Source organism: Nestor notabilis, unplaced genomic scaffold (genome assembly GCF_000696875.1).
Source record: "Nestor notabilis isolate BGI_N333 unplaced genomic scaffold, ASM69687v1 scaffold29672, whole genome shotgun sequence".
Classification (NCBI taxonomy): Eukaryota; Metazoa; Chordata; class Aves; order Psittaciformes; family Psittacidae; genus Nestor; species Nestor notabilis.
This window is the reverse complement of record NW_009917475.1, coordinates 1-18,601: the sequence shown is the minus strand read 5'-3', so window position 1 is coordinate 18,601 and position 18,601 is coordinate 1. Positions and strand designations below refer to the sequence as shown.

The window sequence follows — 18,601 nt, the reverse complement described above, 5'->3', positions numbered from 1 at the left end:
AGCAGCCTTCCAGCCCCTGCGGGTCCCCTCCCGCTGCCCGCGGGGCTCAGCCGGGCTGGGACCAGCGCTCCCGGCGAGGGCCGCTCCTAGAGTACGTGGAGACCAGATCCGAGGCCCAGCTCCCCGGTGCTCTGCCTGGGACTCCTGTAGCAGGTTTGGTCAGAGTTTTGGATTCTTTGACGTGCTGCGAGGTAGTAAAGTCACACCTCGGCCTTAGTGCTCAGTAACACCATCAAAGCCAGACCTGAAGACAAGCCTCATTGAAGCAAGAAACATGGTATAGCGCCCACCCCTTGCTGCAAAAAAAGGGAATATTGGATAAATTAAAGGTGCAGCTGTATGGGCCTCTCGTGCTCTCACGTGAAACGTAGAGTATGAAAAAACAGTAACTGCAGTAGCTAGTCTCTGAGGTTGCCAGACCAGGCATGTGGAAGGGGAGAAAGGGTTACGTTCTTTATCTAACATTCATTTCTGCCTGTTGATGAGCACTGTGGAGCAAAAGATGTGATTAAAAATTACCTGCAAATACATGTTAAGTTCAAAATGAGTCTTGTCAGACAAGGAATAAACATGTTACTGTGTGGCAGTCTGCCAATGTGCTACCAGTCTGAAAATTGAATTTCAGAGCCTAGAAGTAGTTCTGTTGTTCAGCATGTCCTGCTGTAGCCCTTAGCACAGGTAAGGATCTTCTGCCAGGAAGAACAGAACTGCTTTTCAGATGGTAAGTTAATCTGAAAGAGGATTATTGACAGTGATCACATTTTGCATGTGCCAAGGATTTAACTCAAAAACAAGTCTGTGGGCATTTGCTGTATTTGAGCTATGCCTAGATGGCACAGAGGTTTGAAGTAAAAGCTAGAATGTCAGAGAGCTGGGTGCCCAGTTTGATTTAATTCCTACTGATTGTTGTGTCTTGAAACAGAAATTGAAGTAAAGGAAGTTTAGGTTGTTCAAAACTACATGAAAATGAATGGATTTTTTTTTTCCTTATTAAAGGGATTATCAGCGGATGGGAGTTTTTAATATCAGACTAGTGAAATATAAAATGTAATTTTCTGTATTGCCACAAAAATTGTGGTGTCCCATGATGCCAAATCCAGTGCAGTCAGTATATTACAAAAAAACCTATAAAAATCCTCTTGGGATGTCTCTTTTACCATCACAAAGAGCTGAATTTCTTTCAGCTTCTGCCAAAAATCTCTTAAATGGAACTCCAGACCACACAGGAACACCAGCCATGTCTCCACTTCTCTTCTTATAGGTGGGAAACTACTTGCGTATGTTTCGGGGTTCCCTGTACAAGAGATACCCGTCGCTCTGGAGGCGACTAGCCACAGTGGAAGAAAGGAAGAAGATAGTGGCCTCTTCACATGGTGAGAAGATGAGTAAACATTCCCAGTATTGTTGTATGAAACCTGAAATTTTGCCTTGAAATACTCTCTGGTGACTCGGAAGCTTGTGGGCTGTGCGAGTGGCCTCAGGCTGCCCCACTGATGGAGCCCTCTGCAGTGGTGGCAGTGGTAGCTCCTGCTTCAGCCTGGTACCAAACATCAACTGATCAAAAATGTTCTAAAATAGAAATAGCCATCATGGCTTTCCTGGGACTGGTTGCATTAATCATAAAGCAAAAGCCACATCTCAGAATCAGTACTGTGTTTCAGAAGAGTCTCTTATTTTTTATTTTTTTTTTAAGACAAAGAGAGCATGTTTGTGTCTTTTGTCAAACAGGTGGGAATGTTGCAAGGATGGCACATTAAAATGTGTGTCTTTGCTTAACTTTGCTTCTTGCAGGGACTGAATGTTCATGCCTGCTAGAATTTGCTGTGGTGTATTGCTGCTGATGTGACCGCCACACAGAAAATACGCCTTGGTATTATTTTTGGTGTGAGACTAATAACCAGCAGTTAAACTTCCCAGCAGTGTCATTTGTTGTACAGTCTTTAGACTAAAGCATAATTAAAAAAAATAGGTTAATTCTGGACTTAGGTCTCCTTCCTCCAAGTATCCTGCTGACCTGTTGCTTTCTTTTCTTGTTTTATTCCCTAACAGAAAACCAGCGGTCTCACAGTCCCAGAAGATGTAAGTCTTATCTGCATGTTAATCTTAGCTGTTCTAGAAGAATCTCCACTGTGACCTTTTGTGCTATTAGAATATATATTAGTGTCTAATCCTGTTCCTCTGATCTCTTTCTGTGGCCACCCTAATTGTGCATGTGATCACGTGCTGAACTTCTTCTCGGAACCTTAGCAAGACTCTCAAATGCAGATGGTCTCTGTAATTCAGCCAGAGCTGTCCTGAGGTTTCTCCCCCTTTCCCAAGTCTTACCAGTTTCTGTATTGATTGTTGCCTCTCTATTTTAACTTTTAAGTCCACTGAGGATGTATTGTTTTCTGGGCTTTTCCTCGCAGAAGGCTGTGGAAGAGATTTTTATATCATTGTGGCAGGTGTAGGTGTGCAGAGCTAAGCCATGTCATGGCAAAAGGCAACTCTGGGTAGGAAAGAATTTTCTTCCTCTTCTTAAGTAAAATCACATTAGATTCAAAATTTAGCTAATAATTGTAAGTATTTGTGGACTTTTTTCCTGAAATTTTGGATCTGTGGCATTGCTTTCCATCTTAAGTAAATTCCATAACAGAAATCACCAGAGACTATGAATAAGTTGCACTCTGGGTGAAGGAGGTTCATCCAGTGGTAGTACCTGAGGGAAGCTCCTGTAATTCTAACCCTGCGTGTGTCTTGACTCTTTAGTCCCAGTGAAAGATGTTTTTTAACAGGGCATGAACAGGAAACATGTATAAAGTAAAGAGATACTGATGCCTTTTGCAAATCTTGACTCTAACACTGTGCGGCCATTCCAAGGTTTCATACTGCTTTTGTCTCTTGAATTGGCTTTGTGGTGGAGATCGCCATGTATTAACTAAGACATTCCACCCCTGCTCCCAAGAAAGTCAGGTTTATTACTGCTGTTTAGATGGAAGTCAAACCCCAATTATGTTTCTTTACTGATAGGCACTGTAGCTAGGCTTCTGGTCACTCCAGTGCAAGTAACCTACCCTAGCAGCAGAGCATCTTGGTGTGTGAGGAAGCGTGGAGGCTTCTGGCAACTTGGAAATGACAGTGGAAAATTCTGTCATCTCCATTTATCCCATGTGTACAAAATGTCATGGCAAAACCTGTCTTGAAAATTAAATTTCTACAAGAAGATAAATGAAGCCACAGAACTCTGGGGACACACACACTTGTACCACTTGGTAACCGATGTTAGTCCCTCCTGCAGCGACAGGGAAGCTTTTCACCATGCAGCCTATTAATGCTACATCACTATATTACGCTTTTGCATGTTAATTTTGTGCATCTTTCCTGGAAATAGATCATGGCTATACAACACTGGCCACTAGTGTGACGCTGTTAAAGGCCTCTGAAGTGGAAGAGATCTTGGATGGAAATGATGAGAAGTATAAGGCAGTGTCTATCAGCACAGAGCCTCCTACCTACCTCAGGTAACCAGCATCAGTGAGGGCCAAGATCAGAAGGGAGCTGCTTAGAAGATCTTAGCTTGGGCAGGGAGCATGAGAAATTGCATAAACCCAGGCCTTTGTGCTGGTGGGTGCTTGCCAGTCTGTGCTAACAGTTGTTCGCAGTGTTGAGCAAATGAAGATCTCCAGAAGAGTTGGGTTATTGCCCACGTACAACAGGAAGAAAGAAGTGTTGATGATACAGCTCTTTTTGAAATTACCACATTCCAGCTGTACCAGATGTTTTCCAGAACATGCTCTCTGCACGTACTGCCTTCTGGAGACCTTCCATTTCTCAGCAGTCCTTTTATAAAATACAGACATAAAATCCAAATATGAACTTAATATTTATAATGGTGCACCTGGATTCATAGCTGGAGAATGGGCTTCCCAGGGGCTGGTGTGGAACGTGAGTTGTCAGTGGAACAGTATTTAGAGTTCCAGAATAAAATAGCAAGAACTCATAATAGGACTTTGAAAGTTTAAAATGTTACCATTCCTTAAGTAGTAGCAGTGTTGCTCAGGGGCTGCAATTTAACATACAGTCTCCTCCTTCAGAGAACAGAAGGCAAAGAGGAACAACCAGTGGGTGCCAACGCTGCCCAACAGCTCTCACCACCTGGATGCGGTGCCGTGCTCAACAACCATTAACAGAAACCGCATGGGCAGGGATAAGAAGAGGACATTCCCTCTGTGGTGAGACAGCTTCCTACTTTGAAAAGTAGAAAGTTACCAAAGTTACATGCTGCCAGGGTAGTGCTGATGGGTTAAGATGAATCACAGAATTGTATTAACTGACAAAAGACCTACAACTTGCTAATTTTGGAGGTTCTTAGTTAAACTGTGTGTCTTGAGACTCTTCCTTACAGCTGCCAGCCATGGCTTAGAGAGGAGGTTTTCCTTTTGTCAGGAAAATGGTTCATTCTTTTCCTGATGAATTCCTTCTACTTTTTGCTGATGGGCTGAGCAGCTGTCATTTAAGGAGCCTGCAAACTCACTCTGTAAAGAACAAGCTGCCTCTCACTGACATATTCCAGGAACTTTGATCTAATTTATTCAAGGGGACATGCTGCTGTGGCTTATGACTAACTTATTTTCCATTACAAAAGTTGAGAAAACAAAGATAAATGTAATCCTGGAAAGCTTCCTTGATTTATTTGCAGGAATGTATTAATGATAGGTGTAACGTAACAAATGGTGATTAACTGGTATTGGTTGCCATAGCCCTATAAGCTTGTGTTGAGGAATCTGTCTAAAGACTGACTGTGGAGTTAGGAGTGTGAGGATTGCTTCCCACAACCGTTGCCTGCCCTCTGTGGATGCCAGATGTGGTAGTTGCATATACTGTGTTGTTGCTTTTCATACTAGCTTTGATGACCATGACCCAGCAGTGATCCATGAGAATGCATCCCAGCCGGAGGTTCTGGTTCCAATCAGGCTTGATATGGAAATTGATGGGCAGAAACTCAGAGATGCATTTACGTGGAACATGAATGGTATGTAGGAAGGAGAATTTCTTGAGGTTGGAGAGATATAGTTGTGTCCATCACCAAATATGAAGAGACAGTAAGCATGAGCATGCATGTCCTTGCCCCATATACACAGAGCTTTAAAGCTCTCCTACTTTAAACTGTATTCAGATTTTGTGTCTCTTTGTGAATGCTCTGCCAGTTCCATGGGTTGCAGTCATTCTGGACACATGTAATCTGAAGAGTTTAACTGGCATATTTTCCTGACCCAGTTCATCAGCTCAGCAGTCTGAGACTATTCAGTTGCCTGAGGTACCCTGAATACAAAGCAGTTAATGTGTAGGTTTTTTTATGTATGTGGATTATTAGACCATACCTACGTTGTCTCCACAGAGCAAGTATAGAAGGCTGTAAGCACCTTTGGCAGAGTGCATGTCCTTACAAACCTGATACAAAACACCCATTTAAAAGCATTTGGGATTCCCTTTGTCATGCTGTGGGATTAATTTTGTGTATTCTGTAAGGGGCAGAAGGTTACCTGTCTGTTCATTCTGTTCTGTATCAGAAAAACTAATGACCCCAGAAATGTTCTCTGAGATTCTCTGCGATGACCTGGATTTGAATCCTCTGACCTTTGTCCCTGCTATTGCCTCTGCCATCCGACAACAGATCGAGTCCTACCCAACTGACAGTATCCTTGAGGATCAGTCAGACCAACGAGTTATTATTAAGGTAATACAGGAAGGCAGTAGAACAAGAGCTGAACCACTTGGGTTTCTCTGGTTATGTTACTGGGGAGTAAGAGTACGAAGGCTTCCCTCAGAGCAAAGGAGCTCTTAACTCCAGTCCTGTGCCCAGACTGAATTTTCTTCTTTGTATTGAGAACGAAACCAAGGTGGCAGATTATTAAACATTGATGTGCCAGCCCCTGAGATGATGAAGTTGTTCTGTTAATCCATTGTTGTAATCTTTTGGAAGAACTGAACCTTGGTGAGCAAAGCTGAGTTTTCCCGCATGCTACTGGAATTAAGAATTCAGTTAAAGAGCTCTGTAGATGTAGTGAACTAAGAGTTACTGCTCTGCTTCTCTTCTCCAGCCTCTGCCTCCTCAGCTAAATTACCTTTGACTAACTGTTGTGAGAATGTAAACAAATGACCTGTTTCTTCTCTTGTCTCCAGCTAAACATCCATGTAGGGAACATCTCCCTTGTAGACCAGTTTGAGTGGGACATGTCAGAGAAGGAGAATTCACCAGAGAAATTTGCCTTGAAGCTGTGCTCAGAGCTTGGCCTGGGTGGGGAGTTTGTCACTACTATTGCCTACAGCATCCGGGGACAGCTGAGTTGGCATCAGAAGACATACGCCTTCAGGTACAGAACTGTCCTCTTCCTGCTATGGCTGTGCAGGGTTGTTTGCAGTTCATGGGTGTTGGCATCAATGAATCCTTGAACAGCTGCCCTGAGGAAGAAGGCTTCATTGGAAATTTGTCCTTATGGCTTACACCCATTCTGTCCTCCTTACATTTTTGTGCTTGTGCTCAAGTATCTTTCCCTGTTGTGTCTAATAATTTCAGGACCAAATATTGTGGTGTCAGCTTTCACTGCAGAATGAAAGGCTGCTGTAATTAACAGTAACCTTGTGTCTCCCTCTTCTAATGTTTGCTAATGATGAGCCCCGGATGCTTTTCTGTTTTGTTTGCTTTGCCTGATTTGGGCCATCCACTGTCTCAAGCTTTGGTGTTTTGAACTAAGACTGATTGAAACTGTAGCTGTCTCCCTGGCTGACATTGAAGTTGGCTTGATCATTGGCTGTTCTCACAGCTGGAACTCAGCAGTGTCAGGTTTGATTAGTCAGCTTTGTAACTTGTCTCCTAATGATAATCATTTCCAGTTGTGCCGTGTTCTGTGGTGAGTTACTGTACTGATGTTGTTATCCTCAGCATGTTGCTGAGTCTGCAGCTCTAAGAATACCTTAATGTGTGTTGTAAGTTCTGTTTTGTTTGGGGTTTTTTTGACCTCAAGTCATGGTGGTAGTCAGGGGAGTTTGAGAGTTCAGCAAATGATGTATTTGATGAGGTGAGGGAATGGTACTGTTGACACCAGTTTTGCAGAGGTCAGTTTAGGGAAGCAGGATGGGAAGCAGCAAAAGGAAACATGCCCAGCCTTGTCCTGCCTCAGGAATGGGGCAGTGAGTAGTTGGTGTGGGGAAGAAGCTGGCTGCTGCTGTGGGCTCTGCTACTTCTTCCTCCTGCATCTGAAGGTTTCCTGTCTGGTCAACCTTCTGTGGAAAACAGGCACCACCTACTCACAATTATCCTGAAAATCTTCCACAGCAACTACTTGATTCTGAAATGATTCCCAGAGTGGTTCGTACTAAAAAATGGAAAGTGACCCTTTAGCACATGGAAATTAAACTCTTCTACTGAAACTATTAGATTGTGTGTCCATCCCACTGATGCCCCTTCACCTCATGGAGGTAAGGAGGTCACCTCTACCTTTCCATTCACAACAGCTGACTGACATTTGCAGATCCAGCATGGGACCACATCTGTAACAACAGTGGGTGTTCATTCCTGAGAAGGGATGGGCACTTGAAGGATGGTAGATGGGAATCTGATATCTTTAGTACTCTTCTTCCCTGCTGAGTGTATTATAACAAAGACATGAGCTGTGGTGCTTGAATTAGAGTGGTGGCCCTGTTCACACTATGCTGGCCAGGAAGCCCTCTTTTCTACTCACAATTTATTTACCTTCCCAGTTAATTTACTTTGACAACTTTTTAGCATGCTGCCTCTCAACACGTGGGGCATCTGTTCCTTGCTCTTGTCATTGGTGTAACAGAGGTCCATTTAGTGGATACTAAATGTTCTCCCTCTTTCCTGTGCTTCTTCACGTATTGCAGATACCCGAGATAAGAAATGAATCTGTGTACATGTTAACTGTTGTAAGGGGGGGGGTCATTTCTCCCTTTGCTTCCTGTCAGTCTCTCTAACCTGCAGTACATAAAGTTTTAGTTGGTGCTGCCCAGGCTCTCTCAAATATATAATACTAGTGCCAACTTCAAACAATCCTCTCTAAAAACACGTATCTGCCCGTGGTTATTGAAGAGGCTTTGTTTTAGGGGGAGTTCAGACGGATGAAGTCAGGCCTTCTTCAGACTGTGGCAGTATTGCAAGGGGGAGAATGAAAAACTAGAAAGGGAACCCCAACAGAACGAAGCTTGTAGACATGAGCTATTCAGGGAGGAAAAAACATCTAATTTAAACCTTGTTTTGTGTCATACTACAAACATGTCCTCCTCTTCCCTTTGTTCTTCCAGCAAAGGAATACTTTTGAAACATTACAGTAATTAATGATATTTGGGTTCTGTGGTTGGTTAGTTCCTGAATTCGTAAACCACAGGAGTGGTGGTTGCTCCGAAGTCATTCCACTGATGTAAGGAAAGGGTCTGCTTTAGATGTATCAAAAGAACCTTAATATCTCAAGGGACTGGGGGTTTGAGAAGTCATGTGCCTCTTAATCATCTCAGGGAGAGGTGAAACTTGTCTTTTAGCTGATGAAAGCCAGGGCATTTCTTTGAGCTGCCTGCTCTGTACAAAACAAGGAGAGCCTGAAAGCCTAGTGGAGGGGGCAGGAATGGAAGTAGACAGGTAACTGGTGGTTATGGGATATTCAGGGGGATGGCATGCTAGGATGATTCCTGTCTGTGTACTGGGTGTTTCTAGTGGCAGTACACAGCAGCTCATAGCCAGAGATTTGCCTGAAAGACCTGAGTGGTGACACACGTTCTCTCATACACCAACCTATGTGTCTGTGGAGGCACCTTTTCCAAAAGAAGACATACCTGTGGACACTACTGCGAGGGGCCTGGACCCTTGCATAGGGAGTGTCTTGCTCTACTGGGAATTCTGCAGCACTTCAGTCTTTCTGCCAGCACCATCATGCTCTCAATCAGAAAATAACAGAGGAGGAGGAGCTGCCTTTCTTTGAAGGTTGGGAGATGGGGGAGGATTTTTTCACTTTATCTCTGATTCTTTGCTAAGGAAATGTGTATCTGAGTTGGCTTGCAGTTAAGTTATGTGCATGAGGTCAGCTTTCCTACCCCCACTTAATTCTAGTGGGTGCTCGGCATTAAGCACAGTAAATGACGTTGAGACCATGCCATCAGGTCAGAAAAGCCAGTTAAGGTTTAGCATTTAGCCTGGAATGTGTAGCAGTCTGGAGCTAAGATGATGTTCCTGGGTTTGAGTGTTGCTTAGTGGACATCAGCAGTACTGAAGTGGATTTGACTTGAGCCTCCCCCCAGGATCAGATACCAAAGGCTCTGAATTAATTTTTCATTGTAGCATTGCTTTGAAGAGTTGTTATTCCAGATGAATAGCTTTGATGCAGAGCTTGATGTTCCCATGGCGGTTAACATTTGAGTCCCTTCCTGGGGGAAGGAGAGGGCTGCCCATGAGCATTGAAACCCTGTGCAGGAAGACAGGTCCCTGGGGAAGGGGCTGGATGTGTGCGCACACCTGCAGAGGGCTCCTCTCACACACACTTCCTTTGTGCTGCTAAGGCTGAGCTGCTTTCTAGAATTCAAAGCAAACATTTACATTCTGAGGCTCCTCTATATTTATGCTGGGCTTCCGGCCCCACTGTCAATATTTAGGAAGTACTCCTGGTCAGTTTCTGTTGACTTTTACTGAAAAGCCACTGGTGAGGCAGTAAATATTTTTGTGCACATCATAATGCAGCTGGTCAGGGCAGAGATCTCCCTGAGAACAGATCTTGTGATCTGGGACAAAGCCTGGTGTTTCATTCCATTTGCAGGGAGTAGCCACAGCCTCTGGTTGCAACAGCAGGTCCTGAAAGACTACCCTTTCCATGGCAATTGGGAGAACAGTGCGTGTTCCACTATCAGGCTCCCAGAAAGCCAGACTTTTGTCAGGGAAGAGCTGTCAGAGGTGTGCTAGGCAGACCACAGCTAGGAAGACAGAGTTGCAGAACAGCAAAGCTAGACAAAGAGTGAGCCTTGCTACCAGTCTGTGCTCAGCTGCTGCTCTGGGTGCAGTGCCTCCAGCACTAATAAACTGGTATGAACTTTGCCTGTGAGGTTTGAACACTGTCAGCCACTTACAGCATGGCCTTTGTGGGAGAGAAATGCATCAGCCGTGGCTGTTTGACAGACTCCTGTGGTGGTTATAGTTGGTCTTCCAGAAGCTTTGGGCTCCACAAGATCACAGCCATCAGCCCCTGGTGTACTTCCAGCAACTGGACTGTCCTAAGCAGCGCTAAGAATGAAACACTGTAGATGATGCTCTGTTTTCCCTGCCTCTGGGCTGGTAACCCAGAGGAGTGCTCTGGCACCACTGACGGATGTTGCTTTGTTGCCTTCTGTACTGCCGTGTAGCGAGAACCCTTTGCCGACTGTGGAAATTGCTATTCGCAACACGGGGGATGCTGACCAGTGGTGCCCTCTCCTGGAAACCCTCACAGATGCCGAGATGGAGAAGAAGATCAGAGACCAGGACAGAAATACAAGGTGCTGCCACTCGTTCAGACAGTTCTCCTTCTGCCTTTCTCTGAGACAGAAATTAAGCTTTGATGTTTGTCTTTCTCTATAGAGAGCCAGCTGGCAGGATTTCAGACTTGCACAGCACAACAGAAACTCATATCCCTTTAGCTTCAGGATATTAAAACTCTTATCACCTTCCTCCACAAATATTAACCGTCTCCTGCTTGAACCTAAGTTTCCTTTTGTCTTTTTTTCCTTTCCATGGGCTCTCTGTTCCTGCAGGGGGATTTGTTTCTATAGGAAGGCACTCATAAAGAATATTGGAGTTTCATGCACTGTCATACTACCTAGAATCCTGCCACAAGGCTTCCTTTTATGTAGGGTAAAGTGCTGCTTGAGGTAGGAATGGGCAAGCTCCCAGCTCCAGCCCAACTGATGCCAACCTGTTTGCCAGCATGGGAGCACCATTGTGATTGTAGGAGGGGCTCTGCCCACCAGAGCCCTGCTAAGCAATGTTTGACAAACAGTCGAGAGCACTTGCTCCTACTTGGTGAAATTGCTCCTGGCAGATACAAGTAAGTGAATTGCTAGAATCTCTCCAAAAGATACAGTGGGGGAACAGTAAGTATGCTGGCTCAGCAGTTTATCAGGAATTTGTTTGTTGTGTTTTTGTGAGTTTTTTGTTTTGTATTTTTTTTTTCTGCTGATTAACAGTTTCATAATTATTTTGCTACTTAGCTATGGTTGCTGATTAGTTTTCAGTAGCAAACAGTTCAAGCAAAGTGCCCTAAAACCTGTTACTGAACATAGTGCCTTACCCTTGTCAACAGGTGCACTCTCAGGTGACCAAGAATTTTTTTGCTCACAAAGTTGTGGCAGCCTCCCCAAAAGTGTTGGTGTTTGTAAGACTTCCTGTGCCTGTAACAGCACTCACTCTATCTCTTTCTCTCTCTTGTAGGCGCATGAGGCGTTTGGCCAATACTGCCCCAGCGTGGTAATCTTCCTGTTGTGACACTGGTGCTCTTCCTACAGACTTTATCCGTGCTCCTCTCCCCAAATGGATCTAGGATTGGCAGGGGTCTTTGTCCCTGAAGGGGACACACATTCCACTTGCCAAGAGTTCCCAGTACTGCTGACTTCTGCCCCCACCCCCTCCACCTAAATGCCACGTACCAACAATGCTGTGTTAGCACATGATCTAGCTGAGATCTGTGGCAGCTGTTGGAGCCCTTATACCTGTGTGTGGACAGTGTAAAGATTCTTTTGTATAGGTGCAAAATGCACTATTAGGACAACTTTTTAAATAAAAGGAATGCAAACTACTTTGAGTTCAGCAAGTTTAAATGATTGGTGAATCTCACCATGGTTTTGTGCTGTTATGGTAACTGAGCAGCCTTGGGGCTTAATATTAACACTTGAATGCATTCAGTTTTCCCAGAGATTGGTGGAAACTGAGTATTTCAACAGATAAAACCACGGGAAAGTGAGAATGAGACTTAAACTCAGAAGCAGCAAACAACTCTGAAGGACTGGTCTGTCGCTACACTTAGCACAGTCTGTGATGAACTGAGTGAGGTGTTCAGCTGGCTTACTTGGCCAGAATAGAACAGGTTAACTGAAATCACAAACTTACTTAACATTGGTTTCTGGCAGATGTCAGCCTGGAGTGTGGTGAACCCTTTTTTCTGTGGAGGCCACATATGGAAGACAACAGTTTCTGAACTGGTACAGAAGTTGAGCCATGTGATTAATGAGCCTGCAGCTTCAGCAAGTGGCTTCACTGTGGTTGTCAGCACATAGAGCTACCAGTTACAGAGCACCCAAAGCAAAAGTGGGCATCTTAAATACCCTTAGCACTGCAGTGTGAGGATTTTGCAATCCTAGAAACAACCTGTCTTCCCCTGGAGAGTTTAAAAACAGAAACCCATTGAAGTGAGATTAGAAAAGTCAAGCTTATTTAAAAAGCTAATTAGAATGTACCTTGCTGTTGAGGTGTACATCAGCTCCTTGATAAGAGTTCCTGCCCTTCACTGCCAGTACTGAGTGCTGCAAGCAGGGCAGATTTTGCTGACAGCCCGAGTTACTATGTTCAGGCCTTTATGATAAAGCCAGTAGGCTTTACAGTCCTTGCTGATCCACCCACTCTGCTAACACAGTCAAAACCAGTCAAAAAACACTTTCCAGCCTTAATTTATCATGTTTAGGCTTGAGGAACAGCAGAGCCAGTTCTCATTCCTGGGTGGGAGGGAACTATTTCCAGATGTTAGTCTGCAGAAACAGAAAATTTGGCAACAATAGTGCAGTGTTATCCTGGGTTCCTGTGCCAGAGTGGTACTCCATTATTTCTTATTAGAAAGGTTGAAAAGTTATTTTAGCAAGTAAAACAAAACTTGAGACTTGTGCTGTATGTACCTCAGCCTCCCAAGCAGAACACCTATTTTGCCTCATGGATATAACACTTCCTAAGAACACTTCAGCCTTTCTTTGTTATGACCCAGTACTTCTGCAAGCAGCCTCTTCAGGAAACAGCATGAAACTGCTATAGCCTTAAATGAGCACATGCAGTGCGATTTGTGAATTGCTGAAGTTCCCAATGAGGTGCAGACACACAGGCACTGCAGCTTCTGCAGTGGGTTTACAAGTACCTTGCTCTCCTGAAGTGTAATCCAGCTTTTGCATTCCAAAGTCCCATCCTAGAAGCAATTTAAAACAGAATATCTGCAGACTTTAAAGACAAACTCTTACCAGGGATTAAAACACCAATTGTGTTACTAGGTCATGAGCAAACCACACAGCAAGTACTTGTCAAGTCTGAGGCTGCTTAGCCCTTAGTACCACTATTTGTTCTAGAACAAGATTCCTATCTATACAGGTCTTTCATCCTGCAGAGGTAAACATAAGTGCAGCAAATACCTTTGTCAAATGAAGTCTGAGTTTTTTCATTAAAAAAAGGTGTTTTCATGGGAAGCCCACAGAGGGGAGGGGGGAGCTTTGGTTCTATCTTGCCTAAGACTCTTGTATAATTCTATTTAATTGAATAATGGTTACATTTCTGAGTAGTTTCAGTGGTGGTTTCAAGTGTGTCTAGCTGAGCAGACAGCAACATTACCAGAGGAGCTATTGAGCTTATACCAAGAAATAAATAACCTTTATAAATCTACTCCAAAGGCTTTAAGGTCTGGTATAAGCAAAGTGGTGCACTGCAGTAGCATGAATGATCAAATCCATTTTGTACAGCTGTTCATGGTAGGGACTAACTTTTGTTTTCTCTTAAAATTCAGATGTTTAAGTTTCAGAACTAAAAGACTCAACAAGAGTGGAATTACACTGCATGTGCAGACAGCCTTTATTACCAGTGTAAAGTGCTACTTCCAGTCACTGCATGGATCAAGCATCCAGCTCTGTCCCCTGTCCTTTCCCAGGCAGCCCTTTCTTCAGCAGACACCCCCCCTCATGCTCTGCAGTCCTGCTGACAGAGGAGGGCAAGGACATCTTCCAGCTAGCCTGAACTTTGCTTTACCCACCAAAAAAAAAAAAAAAAAAAAAAAAAAAAAAAAAGGAAAAGCCCAAGCAAGCAGCCTGGCAGCTGTGAGCCAAGTCCTGATGAGTACTGGTGAATTGCTGCCTCTGCCCCTGGCAGAAATGGACACACTACTGAAAAATAAAGACTTTAATGTAAAGACTCTTTGGAAACAACCACCAAAAAGGAGTGGGGGACTGAGAGACAAGGAAGAGGTTGAGCTGCATTCTACCATGATAGAGTTGGGAGTACTACTTCATTGAAAGCTCACAACCAGGAGAGCCAGGAGCATTCTACAGAGGGCAAGAGTGACCTGGCACACATCAAATCAAACAGCAAGAGAAGGAGCCACTAGGTTAACACCCCATTTGATACTTACTCCCCAGTAACTGAGGAGCCATCACAGCTTCCGGTCCCTGCCCCTAGAACACCTCCATAAGCATTCATAAGTTCTTATGTGCAAAGCTCTTTGGAACCATCTAGTACAAGGGGAGATGGGTTACCAATACAAACAGTGAAACATGACGCATCAGAATGGCAACTGGTGTTATTCCAATAGGATCTCTGGGCCACAGCATCAGTCCATCTAGAAGAGAGGAATCTGGCCACATAGAAGAGTCCCATGTGTTACTGTGGATGCTGGTTCTGGTCCTGGTCTCTAGGATGGTCTTCCAGATGGTCTTCAGGGAGAGGGTTATAGTTGGGATCCTCCTCCGGTGTGTCAAATACCATCTTCCTGGCAAGGGACATGCCATCCCACCAAGCAGGCAGGTTAGGAGAGCGAGCTGAGGACACAACTCCCAGCCCTCCAAGGAACAAGCCCCTCCCAGAGCTTGGCTGTATGCCTCAGCCACCTGCCCCGTGCACCAGCACTACCTGTTCTTTTGCACAGATCAGTATCTAACAATGACAGTACCTGCTTCCTTGATCTCTAGGTCAGTTTTGATCCTCAGCATGAAGCAGAACATACTCTGCTTTCTTAAAGTACAGAAATGTATCAAAACAATCCTACCTGCATCTAGTATTTCCACAAGCAGCAAGAATGCTACAGCTCAACCAGCAAAGTTTAAGGTACCAGCAACTGCTTTATAGACCTTGTGTACATATGCAGGTAACATGCAACGTGCCAGTGCTTTCTGCAGCAGAGGCATAAACTGTTGAGCTGAGGCGCTAACAGCATGCAATTGCATCCTACGCTCACCCCACGCTGTTACAGTCTGATGAAGGTTGAGAAACAAGAGTCCAGAATCAGCTTTACTTACAGAAAGCCAGGGGTTAACAGCAACTTCTTTCCTCCAGGCTGGTTGGGGAAAACATCTTCCAAGAAATAATAGATGTGACCCACAGCAATCCCTGGGAAGAGATGTGACCAATGTCAGTCCTAGCTGTGACTCCTTTGCCAGCTGAACCAGAGCCACTGGGACCTTAAGCAGGACAAAGCTCCAAGAATCCCTCAGCTGTGTACCCATGTCCCAGCTGCCACCAGTGCTGCAGTTCCAGAGAGCCAGGCTGTTTGCTGCAATGGGCACACAAGCCTGTCAGGCAGAGCTCACCATACCCAACTTCAGCTCCTGGGGAAGACACAGCAAGAGCTGAGGCACAAGGCTGGCCACCCGGCAACCTCAGCCAGCTCACTTTAGGAAACCCAGCATCTTAAATAAGATGAAAGCAAGAGACAGTGCTAGTGCCCCAGGAGCATCTGAGATTTGTGCACACTGTGGCTGCAAAGTGCCCTTGTCCCCAGCACCCACCAGCTTTGACTTACCCAGTAAGTCAATGATGATAGAGTTGCCCAGGAGCAGAGAGAATCCCATCAGGACCCAGGGCAAGAAGGGGGCCTGGAAGTTAAGAAGCCCAAAGAAGTTCATGCGGATATAAGGGTTCCTGCGACTCCACACATATACCAGCATGATGGTGAAAGCCTGGCCCAGGAAAAACAGACTGGCAAAGAGTCCAAATAGCTAGGAACTACCGAGTCAAGGAAAAGCCTACCTACCCTGTGCACCTCCTCCAGGCAGCAGAGGGTGCCTTGCGACTAGGAAACCCAGAACTACAGGCTGCTAATCAGCTAATATAGGCATCTCCACAAAGTGACCATCAAAAGTCACCTTCAGAGAAGGGTCTTCACATTCTTACAGCCCTTGGGACACATGGCACATTTTAGCCACTAGTTCACATCCAGTGTTTGCCTTCTACAGGCGAAATTCAGCAGCGAGATGCTCTTGCCATTCACAACCCTCTTCTCCAGAGCACGAGGAGATGGACAAAGGCAAAAAATTCCCTTGCCCTTATTGCAGTTGGACTCTAAATCCACTTATGGTCAAGCGTGTGGCTGCTGTAGGCTCATGGCCAACAATAGCCAACATCCAATAAAGCTCATACAGCTTCATGCAGAGCTTGGGCGGGGGGGAGAGCAGTGCTGAGCCATCTGCATAAGACAGCAGCAAGACATTCAGAAAAGGTTTATGTTTGTGAAGAAGATATTTCTCCCCAGACTATTTTGTCCTACGATAAAAGAACTTAAGACATATGACAATACCTTCAACCACTGGCAGGTTGCAGGGACAGAGTGCTGAGCTCATGCTGCCTGACATGCTGATAGCAGACACTTCCCTCCTTGTCCTTACAGCTCTGTGCTCTTCCCCTCAGCTGCAGCTGTCTCTGAGCAGCCTCATGCCAATGGTAGCAGTACTCCAGTGTGCTCCTCACCAGAGCACACTGCCTGGCCACAGCTGGATGGTTTCTCACACAGTGTAACAAGGGGCTTCCTGTGAGGCTGAGCTTCCCCTGCACACTGCCACACATCCTCTTTTGGGATCAGGCAGCCCATCCCCTTGCCAGGTGCATCAGCACTTCTGCAGAAACCAACACAAGTACAGGCAGGTTTTCCTGTATGTTCTTCTGCTCTAAGTACAGGGGTGGGGGGAAGCACAGGCCAGGAGACAAGAGTGGGCAAGACAAGGAACACAAGCTGTGCCATACAGGCAGAAGTTGCCTCTCCACTGTATGCTCTCCCAAGCCTCAGGGCACAAGCCTGGCAGGCCTAGGGCACAAGAAGGTTCATAAGCCAGCTGTCCTGCTCAACAGGCAGCTACCTGCTACTAGCCACACAGTGCAGCTGTGATTCAAAAAGCTAGCAGTCAAGCCCCACACTATCCACAGCTCAGAACACTAAAAAGCCTCAGCCAACTCAAAAGGATACTGTCATGAGAAACCCTCCAAAGAGGAACATGAAGACAAAGTCAGCTGTTCTTCCACGGAAGGAGCCTTCTTCTAGCATGCGGCAGTACCTGTAGCTGAGAGCAGGGGAGAAAGGAGGGGTTGCAGTATAGGAAATTAACAGCTGGCCACCCTGCGTCCCCACAGCATGACGTTATGGGGAATAAACCGACTGCGAGCTATTTCATCACAGGAGCTGTCAGCCCCAGAACAGAACAGCGCAAACATCAACTCATACCACTGACCCCAGGGAAAGAAAGGGGCAACTGCTGTGCTCCAGCCGGAGTTCACCCTGGGAACGGGCACTGCACTCCAGCATGAGCCACAGCAGTACTGATGGCTTCTCCAGCTTTTTGGCAGGGGCTGCCCTGCAGCAAGCAAAGATCAAGCTGCAGGAGGTGGCCACAGTTGTTGAGGGAATGGCTTCAATTCAGACCAAAAGAGCCACAGCCCTAGACTATTACCAAGACAAGTCAGCCTGGGGAGGAAGACAGATGGGGCAGAATCACATCTAAGTCAAAATGGAGGAGAGAGTTTCACTGAGACCAAAGGATACAGAAATATCATGTTGAAAAAGAAACTGAATCCCAGTGGCCCAAAAAAGAGGAAGTTGGTGATCAGCCTCCATATCTGAAAGAGAAGAGAGAGAAAGCAAAGGAGGTGGACAGACGGGTCTCTCACCATCACATGTACAGCGGCTATCACCTACCCAGTCACACACCCATACACTCAGAAGTACACCAGGACACCAGACAGCTCCACCACTTTCACGTGGGACTCCCCTTCATAGCCTGTATCAGAGTATCTTGCCCTTCCAGGTGTGGAAAGAAGACTTCTCAGCTCTTCAGGAAGGGACAAACAACCACGATTGAGCACCCAGAGCCAAAATAAATCACTGCTCATGCTTCTCTACAATAAAGCCTGACATCAGCTGGCCAAACACCTCAGCATCACAGAAAATGAAGAGATAGATTCTAAGTAAAATAAAAAAGGAAATGCCAAGATGATGCATGGCAGGGAAAGACTGTATGTCTGTGACAAGAGGGGACACCATGTTGGCAACCCAGCTCCTGCCAACCCAAGAAGGTTGGAACAACGGGAAAGAAGCCTCTTTGGATCACACAGCATTCCCTGACTACCCTACGAATGGGGACACCCAGGGCCCAGCCTGTCACACCCACCTCTCACTGGGAAGGGGCAAGAGGGGCCCCCGAGCCCGGTCAAGGCCTCACCTGGAACTTCCTGAAGATGAGGTCAGGGTTGAAGTACAGCTGGAAGGGGGTGATGAACTCCAGCTGCTGTGGGAGACAGGCAGAGCACTGCCACCCGCTGCCGGGCACCCACTGCCCTCAGCCAGCCCCCCTGGCTGCCCCCACC

At 45.7% G+C, this 18,601-nt stretch overlaps 2 protein-coding genes across 2 annotated transcripts; one reads left to right on the top strand and one right to left on the bottom strand.

The window, feature by feature from the left end:
* The first annotated feature begins 1,265 nt into the window (after positions 1 to 1,265).
* SMARCB1 (SWI/SNF related, matrix associated, actin dependent regulator of chromatin, subfamily b, member 1) lies at positions 1,266 to 11,809 on the top strand. The gene is made up of 9 exons (XM_010009251.1): positions 1,266 to 1,373; positions 2,050 to 2,079; positions 3,371 to 3,500; positions 4,074 to 4,211; positions 4,884 to 5,011; positions 5,550 to 5,716; positions 6,163 to 6,353; positions 10,381 to 10,512; positions 11,444 to 11,809. The coding sequence occupies exons 1-9, from the start codon at positions 1,280 to 1,282 to the stop codon at positions 11,481 to 11,483; spliced, it is 1,050 nt and encodes a 349-aa protein (XP_010007553.1). The 5' UTR covers positions 1,266 to 1,279; the 3' UTR covers positions 11,484 to 11,809.
* A 2,331-nt stretch (positions 11,810 to 14,140) lies between these two features.
* On the bottom strand, positions 14,141 to 18,553 carry LOC104400727 (derlin-2-like; the record flags this gene model as incomplete). The annotated part of the gene is made up of 6 exons (XM_010009252.1): positions 14,141 to 14,741; positions 15,268 to 15,358; positions 15,771 to 15,966; positions 17,208 to 17,301; positions 17,781 to 17,854; positions 18,457 to 18,553. Coding segments are annotated over 6 exons (661 nt in total), but the record flags the coding sequence as incomplete, so codon positions are not given.
* Positions 18,554 to 18,601: the final 48 nt, after the last annotated feature.

Coding starts and splice junctions, on each gene's coding strand:
- SMARCB1 (XM_010009251.1), top strand. CDS start 1,280: ATGTTTCGGGGTTCCCTGTACAAGAGATACCCGTCGCTCTGGAGGCGA. Junction 5,012..5,549: donor ATTTACGTGGAACATGAATG/GTATGTAGGAAG, acceptor GTTCTGTATCAG/AAAAACTAATGACCCCAGAA. Junction 6,354..10,380: donor CAGAAGACATACGCCTTCAG/GTACAGAACTGT, acceptor ACTGCCGTGTAG/CGAGAACCCTTTGCCGACTG.